Source organism: Urocampus carinirostris, chromosome 10 (genome assembly GCF_059441175.1).
Source record: "Urocampus carinirostris isolate Australia breed hairy pipefish chromosome 10, RoL_Ucar_1.0, whole genome shotgun sequence".
Lineage (NCBI taxonomy): Eukaryota > Metazoa > Chordata > Actinopteri > Syngnathiformes > Syngnathidae > Urocampus > Urocampus carinirostris.
In genome coordinates this window covers 6009985-6019265 of record NC_142358.1, presented here as the reverse complement: position 1 = coordinate 6019265, position 9281 = coordinate 6009985, and the positions used below count along the sequence as shown (strand labels likewise).

Genomic DNA, 9281 nt, shown 5'->3' with positions numbered 1-9281 from the left:
GTCTGCATCCCAAAATGTTGAAAGAGCCACATTGGACCAAAAATACAAAAAAACTAATTTGTCGCAAAAAGAAAAAAAGCTTCCATAAGTCTTATAATGAACTCATGCGTTGTGTACTAATGTTAGCTATATTAGCCTACTTTCAAAATGGCTAAGTTGGATTCAGCACATACTGTGGAGGATGAGGTGACTACTCAGTTGAATGTTACCACCTTAAGTTTAACTTTTTTGCTTTAATAATTATCTGTGGAACGTTTAATTGTTTTGATAAAATAAAGAAATACAATTAAGAAATCCTATTTTTGATGTCATTTTTATTTCGAGGTTTGGAAAGAAACTGCATAGGTGCATAATATGTCAATTGGGAAGTTGGGCCAGCGGAGAAAAAGAAAACAGGCCGATAAGATATAGGCATATCTACGTGGAGGGGATTTAAGTAACAGGGTCAATGTAGCCTATCGTGGCGGAGTAAGAGTATAGTTTCTTCTTCATAAATCTACTCAAGTAAAAGTAAAAAGTATAGTAATTTCAAATACTCTCAGAAGTGCAAAATATCCCAAAACTTACACAAGTAAATGTAACGGAGTAAATGTAACTCGTTACTAACCATCTCTGGTCCGTGGAGCAGAAAATATGTACGTTTGACTTTTAAAAACGACATTTACTGTCACCGGTTTGGGCTGTTTTCGTTGAAGTCTGTGAAGAGTATCCATCAAAGTAGCAACGTTTAACACTAGTTAAAAAAATATGACTGCTTTTCTTTTTGTGTTCTACTTCTTGAACAGGGGTCTCAAACTCGCAGACAGGGGGCCAACTGTTGACCCCAGGACAATAGTGTGAGGCCACCACCCTTATACGAAAGATAGAGAGAGTGTGTATTATTTTCCCACTGGATGTGGTTGTGTTCTGGCATGCCACCCTAAACCAGTGCTAAAAGCACAATGAAAGAAGACATAATACGGAGATTCAATGTGACCAAAACGCACCACCTTTTGAAAAAAGGAGAAATAAGAAAATAAAAAAGATAAGATAAAAAATAAAATCAAAAAAAGAAAGAAACTATTAAGATGAAGTGTAATGTGATTAGAAAATTACAAAAAAGAAAAGAAAAAAAGAGAATAATCTGTGGTCTCTGCATGAATAGACATGACTTGACTTGACAAATGCATTTTGATTGTTTTTTTTTGTTCTCTTTAATTAATTTATTTTCTTTCTTTCCTTTTGTATTATTTTTTCTACAGTTTTCTTTTTTCTTTCTCTTCCCCTACTTTTATTTGTATTCACCTTTTCCTTTTCCCCCTTTTCCTATTTCCTTTTCACTATTTGTTGTTCATTTAAAAAAAAACTTTTTTTTTTCCGAAAAGCTGGGTAAAAGCTTAAAAAGGGTGCTTTTTGCTCAGTTTCGATCTCCCCAGTTTGTATTTTTCCTTGGACTAATTTTTGGTTGCACTACAAATTTAGCAACATAAAGTGGACGAATATAAAAACTGTCCCTATAAGAACATCGGAATGTTTTTATCAGGGCTGTTTTGGTGAAAAACCCCATCTTGCCGAACCTCACCCGGACCCTTGCCTCAGCGGCCCCAACTCAATAGAGTTTGAGACCCCTGTTCTAGAAAGAGCGGACCAGTGCCGAAATAAGATAAGAAATACAATGCTGCTCTCTAGTGGTAAATGTTAAAACAACCACGAGTGTTTCCATTGTAATTCATCCAGATTCACAAAATAGTTCATTCCAGTCCAAAAAAGATATGGTCATCGTGATTGATTAAATAACATATTTGAAAAAAACAATGATCTATGTATAATATATTTCCTCTTTTCACCGCATCACACAGTTGAATGTGCGCCCAATATGCGTGCAAGTAATCAAAGGCAAATTTGTTTTGAAACATTCATTATTAAAGCCAAATAATTCATTTGGGCACGTAGTTAGAAGATACGTATACAAAAACTCCTCTTTTGCACGACTTTTGATAAACTTTTACACGATATAGACAATTTCAAATACAGAAAAATGCACATTTAAGAATTTATACTAAGAATGGCATTTGCGTGACTTGAATTTTACACAACTTAATGCATTTTTATTGAGGAGAAGAGGTCCTTAAGGAAAAGAAGAAATTAAACGACCACAATTTTTGGTTGTAGTTTAAAAAAATCAATGTTTAGTAAACTGGAATAAAATGCCTTACTGCCTGCAGTATGTAACCCAAAGGCCATAGTTTACCAACCCGTGATATAGATGCTATACTTAATATGATCACTGTTGGTTTCAAGTCAAGTCAAGTCACATTTATTTGTACAGCCCTTAATCACAAAAATGTCTCAAAGGACTGCACAGGATTACAATGACACCATCGCCCTATCTCAAACCAACATGCGGGCAAGGAAGAACTCAAAACCTAAGCGTGAGGAAAAAAGAAACCTTGAGAAGGGGCCTCACAAGTTCTTTGAAAAAGAATTGCTGTTTTGAAGATTAAAAGCTACAATTTATACGATGACTTTTTTTCAGATGCACTTAATGCAGGTGTCAGTATCGGTTTGAAAATTGGGTATTGGACATTTTTTTTTAGAGCTAAAATGTCTATGATGTGTCCTTTTTTCCCACGCAATTAAGTCCTCGTATCATTACTGGTCTGATAAAATGTGGTTATTGAACATTTCTCTTAAAAGCTCAAATTTTATTATGTGTGTTTTAAATACACTTTAGTCCCTGTATCAGTATTGGTCTGAAAAAAACAGCATGGTATCAAACATCCCTATTAAGAATAACATTACTATAATGTGTCTTTTTTTCAGAAGCACAGTCCAGGTATCAGTAACCATCCCAAAAATTGCGATATTGAACATCCCTATAAAGAGCTAACTTCTATGATGTGTCCCTTTTCAGGTTCACTTACATCCAGGTATCAGTGTCGGTCTGACAAAATCCTAGTATTTAGCATGACTCTTATTTGTATGATGTTTTTCATATACTTTTAGTCTGGGTATCAGTAGAAATCTGAAAAAAAAAAACGAATCAGACATCTCTTTTAAGAGCTAAAGTTTCTATGTTTTTTTTTGGATCCACTTTATCCCGGGTATCAGTATCAGTCTGAAAAAAAAATGTGGTATCTTACATGCTTCTTTGAAGGCTAAAATATCTTATATTGGTCCACGTATAGGTATTCATCCGAAAATAATGTGGTATCGAACATCCCTATGTAGCATTTATAGGATGTGTCATTTTTCAGATGCACTTTTGTACAGGTATTAGTACCGGTCTTTAAAAAAACATGGCATTGAACATCCCCATTTACAACTAATATTTCAACTATGTTTCTTTTTTAAAACGGACTTTAGCAAGAAATCGATATCTCTGAAAAAAATGGTATCAAACTTCTCTCTTAAAGTTCAGTAATGCGTCTTTATTTCGGATACACTTTAGTCCTGGAATACGGTAAGTATTGGTCTTTAAAAAACATGGTATTAAACATTTCCAATAAGAACAAAAATGTATATGATGTGTGTCTTTACAATTGCATTCTAGTGAGCTAACAGTATCAGTCTGGAAAGAAACATGGCCTCGAGCATCTCTTATGATTTTATATTTTTTCTGATGCCTTTAGTCTTGGTATCGATATTTTACCCCCCCAAAAAAATGGTATTGAACATCCCTACTCAGAGAGTTTTTATGATGGGTCTTTTTGCAGATGCACCTTATCCAGGTATCAGTATCAGTCTGAAAAAATGTGGTATCTTACATCCTTCTGATAAGCTCAAATTCCTATGACGTTTTTATTTTCAGACACAGTTTTGTCCAGGTATCGGTATTCACACGATAATAATGTGGTATCGAACGTCCCGATGAAGAAGTAAAATCAAGATGATGTGTCATTCTTCAGATGCATGTTAGTCCAAGTATTAGTCCATCCATCCATTATCTGCACCGCTTATCCTCAGTAGGGTCACGGGGGTGCTGGCGCCTATCACAGCCATCTTTGGGCAGTGGGCAGGGGACACCCTGAACCGGTTGCCACCCAGTCGCAGGGCACACAGAGACAGACAACTCACTCGCTCATTCACACCTGAGGACAATTTGGACTGGCCAATTACTGAGTATTTTTCAGGACCAGAACAGAAACAGGACCCACTTGCGTAGCGTTTACCACAAGTTTTTATTGAAAGAAAGAGGAAGGGCCACGCCCACGATCCGATGTTCGCTGGACGCGGGAAGCAAGTCGCTCTCAGACTCGGATTGTGATCTGAACACGGAAGTGGATCTTCCGTAGCGAGCGATGGTGGTTTCAGCGTCGGAAAAACTGGTCAGTATCCTGGGAGAGCAAAGTGTGGTCGCTGTCAGAAACGAGTCGTAAGCCAGGATGGGAGAGTAGACGTAGTCGGGATAAAAAACGGGTTGTAAGCCGGAGACAAACCGGAGCAAAAACATGACAGGCGGGACGAAAAATCAGCCTGAACAAACTGGTATTGAACATCCTTCCTAAACAATAAAATGTAGATGATCTGTCTTGATCAGGTATACTTTTGCCGTGGTATCGGTCTGAATGAAAATAGTATTAAACATCCTGCTTAGTAATTAAAATAAAGTTTCCCCCGATAGTGGCTCAGGGTTACGCAGTTTTCCGATGACTTGGCGCAGCATATTGTTGCAAAGCGCCGCGTACGGGTTGAGCAGAACTGCCTGCTGCCGGGCAAAGCCGCTTCCGAGCTCTGCCGCCTTTTGGAAGTCTTGGAGCGCCTTGTCGTTCTTGTCCCCTAGCCTGTGCAGGAGGCCCCGCTGCACTAGCGCCCGGCAACCCGTCCGACCTCGGCCCTGGCTAAGGGAGATGGCCCGGTCCAGGTCCACCAGAGCACCTGAAAGCGAACCAGAATTTTTGGGGGGTGATCTGAGATTTATTATGGATGAGTAAATCCAATAAATTGCTGCAAGTACCTGCTGTGTTGCCAAGCAGTCTTAGCGTCTGTGCCCGGTTGTTATAGGCAGAGGCCCTCTGCGGCAGAATTTGCACGGCCCGATCGAACAGACTCAGAGACTCTTGTAAATTCCCGGCCTCGGCTGCGGAAACTCCGCGAAATTCCAAGTCTTTCACTTGCCTCAGGGAGTCGGTGTCAAAGACATCATCTTGGAAGGGGATGGGATGATCAAAATGTTTGGCAAAAATTTCAAGGTATGGTCAATGACATTTTCTGTGTGAACACAACCTTCAGAATTGTACTGTGTTTGTGTAAATATAAAGTGATAGTGTGCACTGATTACCCACTCGAGGTCGCTTTAGCTTAGAATGGAGCTGAAGCATGTGCATCTGAAGAGGTTACGCCGTGTCAGCCTGAAGGATACTACTATACAAAAATTAGGAGCCTAATTCAATATATTTTTGTGTGACAAAGGAACAAAACATGAAAGATGGCATTAATTCTAGTGAGCAACATAAGAAAATCGAGTGAGTTGGATACACATGGAGCAGCTGAAAAGTGCCGATAACTAAAGAAGGTCATGGCTGGGGAAAGAGGCTAACTTTATCAGCTATTGAAAGAAGAGACTAAAAAGGCCAGTAAAAGCCTGAATTAAGGAACTTGGAGACAATTTCTTTAATGGGTAGCTGTGAAACGTGTGAGTGACACTGAAAGACGTAGCAGGGGCAGCCAAAAATAACAACACCACCTAGCAGCTAGCCTGCATAGCCTGCTGCCAAATGGCTAACATGTGTAGTTTGAGAAGAAAATAGTGGAAAAAAGTCAAACATGCCGGAATCACGTAACTCAGCGTCATTTGCTTGGGTGAAAGGCAGTGGATATCGAAGTGACACTGAAGGAAAAAGCAGGACCAGCTAACATTAACAGTAGCAGCTAATAGCTTGCCCTAGCCTGCAGACAGGTGGTTGACATGGGTGTTTAGAGAAGAAAATAGTGGAATCAAAGTCAAAAATGCCTGAATCACGGGTCTTGGCATTGTTCACTTGTGTGAGCACTTGTAGAAAACAAGTGACACAGAAGAACGAAGAAAGATAAGCTATCAATGATAACAGCACCTAACGACAAGCCATAGCCTGAGCAAAATGGCTAACATGAGTGTCCAGTGAAGGAAACAACGGAATAAAAGTTGAAGATTCCTTAATCATGGGACTCAGCTATTTGTGCTGGCGTGAGCAGCTGTGGAAAGCAAGTATCACTGAAGAACAAAGCAGGAGCAGCTAACTTTAACTGCTAGCGATGAAACGTAGCCTGCACCCAAGAGGCTAACATGAGTGACTAGAGAAGGAAAAAGTCTGAAAAAATGGAAGTTTCTTGAATCACAGGAATCGGCAACCATCAGGCTTCGGCTGTGTGTGGTAAGTGCTAAAAGAACCTGCGGGACAAACTACCTTGACAAAATAGTCCTTCAGACTTCCGTAGTATTAAGTTGGCGTAATATCATTACACATTTCTAACCCTAATATCATATGTATGAGATAGTTCACATGTTTTTTTTCTTATCATTTGATTGAATATATTTTTACACCACTTGGGGTTGCCATGTGATGCACACTGGTGCTTTGATTAAAAAACAACAAACATACTTATTTTGTTGCACCACTCGAGCTTCAAGCGTAAATTGGAATGTATATTTTAAGGATGAAAATACAAATTGTATTCTACTATTATTGAACTATTCTCATTGCAACTTTATGGGCAGGCTCCTAAGCTAAAACAAGAAAGGTTTGTCTGTCCCTTACCATCATCTGTTGGTTCCTGATCCTGGTTCAGACCGGGGACCTCCCCAAATGGGCTGTTAGGACTGAAGATGGCCTGCAGGACCGCTTTGTCATGCTCGGACGCCATCAGGATCAAGTTGAAGAGAAGTGTTCTCGAGTTTTCGTCAGGAGGATAATACTACAAAAATGTGCAGCTAGCCAATCGGGTGAGGGGGTGGGAGAGGAGGTGGACTTTGAGCACATCTGTGTGCAGTTAGCTGGAAATACACTACATTGATGGTGAATATTTAGGAACTGGGACAAAAAAGAAGGTGGTGTACATATTGTTTTCCCATTAGGATTGGTTGAAAGTTGGGAAACTACTGCAACATCGATTCAAAGAAGTAATGCTATGGATGCTTGCGATATTATATTAAAACCAGAGGTGGGTATCAGGAGTAAAAGAGCTGTTACTTCAAAATAAAATGACTCAAAAGAAAAAAGAAAAAGTAGTCCTTCTACTAATAACTTGAGTAAGAATAAAAATGTACTGGGTGAAAAAACTACTCAAGTACTAAGTATCCATAGGAACATCTTATTTATTGATTTTTTTTTCAAACAACCAATCAGATCATCAAATAATCAAACTCCATCCAATCAACAATAAATTAAGAGTCTATGTACTCGGACAGTTTTTTGGAGTGAACCCTCTGTGGACTAAAAAAAAATATATTTAAAAATTGACTTATTTACTACCATAGGGTGAACCCTTTTAAGAAGCGCCTCCGTAGCTGGATCTATTTGAATATATAACATATAGACAGGGTTCACCGCATTACAGGGCACGGGTGCCATCTGCTGTGGCCGCCTTACAACAACATAGCATACAAGTGTGCATATTCAAAAAATATACAGGAGCAAAACTGGGTTTGGTAGTGGTTTATTTAAGTAAAACACACGGATACAAACTTCTCAGAGTTTGTTTTTCAGATTCCGCCACTTGCGAACCATTGATTCAATAATCTTCACTTCTCTCACCGCTGCTTAGTTTCCATGTTCTTCCATGTAGCATGTAAATAAACACACAACGGTGGCTGGAAACACGGAAAGCATTCAATGGGGGGAAAGTGCGGTTTTGGATCTAATTAATATTTCAGAGGACAACTCTGTTCAGCCTCTGGTAGCACATTAACTTTCAAATTGCTGGATATGCTACGGCATTAGAATCCATGAGTACTTCCACAGACATTGCATTGCGTGTGACATCAAGTATCTTCTTCTCTCTCTCTAAATATGTACCTTTGCAGAGACAGACAGACACATACATTACATACTGAACATGGAGAAGATTTAAGTAACATCTTCTATGTGCCCTTATGTAGCGGAGTAAGAGTACAGTTTCTTCTTCACAAATCTGCTGGAGTAAAAGCAAAATATATAGTGAATCAAAAATACTCCCAGAAATACAAAATTTCTCAAAAATTACTCAAGTAAATGTAACTGAGTGGATATAACTCGTTACTACCCACCTCTGATTGACACTATTGAGTAGTCATTAGGTCAAGGGTATCAAACTCTGAGGCCACATGATAGAACAAACATTCTCATGGTGCCCATACTAATAAATTTAGAGCATAAAAAGTATGCCTGAGCTGGAGGGATGGGGGTCTTTTCGGAGGATAACAATTCAATTTTGACTTATGGATGTAAGATTTGATTTTAAAACAATAATTTAGTTTTTTCCCTGAATATTTTTCTTTCACTGAGATTTAGTCTCTTGTAGTGTTTATAAACAGGGCATTTGCAAATAAGTAGCAATACGTCAAGTCAATTTATTTCCACTACAGTTTAATTAACTTTAACATAAACACTGTATAGGTGTCAAGGATAGCATACAAACACAGATTCAAATGATTGATTTAATTATTCAAAAAACTTTCTGCTTTTTATTTTTTGATATAAAAAAAATGCCTGAAAATGGGATCCTTGCTGTTGGATTCTGTGTCTAGATTTAGACTGTATTATTAAAATCCCAATGTCCATTCATACATGTGTTTGTGTTCATATGGTGCTTGCAAGCTTTAAAAAAGGCTAAACCAATATTCGTGAAAAATTACACAGTAGTACTTTAGGCCTCTGGGATTGTCTTTAGCCAAGTTTCGTGTCAAGGCACCCCCATTAAATCCTACAAAATTCATAAACATCTGCTTTTGTGGTCAAGATGTTCTGAAGCTTCATGTCGTCATACTTCTTTGTGGCACTCTCTATAGGCTCCCTTACACTTTTTAAACAAACCAGTGCCCCAAAACCTCGCTCAAGTACAATGCCCATCAACGCCAAGCTCGGCAACGTCAAGCTCGGCAACGCCAAGCTCGGCAATGCCAAGCCCAGAATTGCCGGGCCATTATCCTTGTCTATTAAAGAAAAGAGATATAGCTTCTTTAAAAATCTGATAGACATCAAGGTGCTATTTTTTTTTAATTGCCTTTACAATGGGCCTGCGACTTTTATTTTAAGAAAAAGTAAATGGGTTTCCTTAATGATCTCTGGTTGATTAATGGTAATCAGCAAATACAGTGGGTGCTTTGCAAATTGCGCCTGGCTTTG

General features: G+C 38.7%; 1 protein-coding gene across 1 annotated transcript; it reads right to left on the bottom strand.

Moving 5' to 3' along the window:
* Positions 1-4141: 4141 nt before the first annotated feature.
* Positions 4142-6878, bottom strand: ttc36 (tetratricopeptide repeat domain 36). The gene is made up of 3 exons (XM_088346350.1): positions 6717-6878; positions 4937-5125; positions 4142-4857 (listed from the first exon to the last, which is right to left on the bottom strand). Exons 1-3 carry the CDS (start codon positions 6820-6822, stop codon positions 4580-4582), a joined length of 573 nt encoding a protein of 190 aa, XP_088202476.1. The 5' UTR covers positions 6823-6878; the 3' UTR covers positions 4142-4579.
* Positions 6879-9281: the final 2403 nt, after the last annotated feature.

Coding starts and splice junctions, on each gene's coding strand:
- ttc36 (XM_088346350.1), bottom strand. CDS start 6,822: ATGGCGTCCGAGCATGACAAAGCGGTCCTGCAGGCCATCTTCAGTCCT. Junction 5,126..6,716: donor TCAGGAACCAACAGATGATG/GTAAGGGACAGA, acceptor TCCCCTTCCAAG/ATGATGTCTTTGACACCGAC. Junction 4,858..4,936: donor ACTGCTTGGCAACACAGCAG/GTACTTGCAGCA, acceptor GTTCGCTTTCAG/GTGCTCTGGTGGACCTGGAC.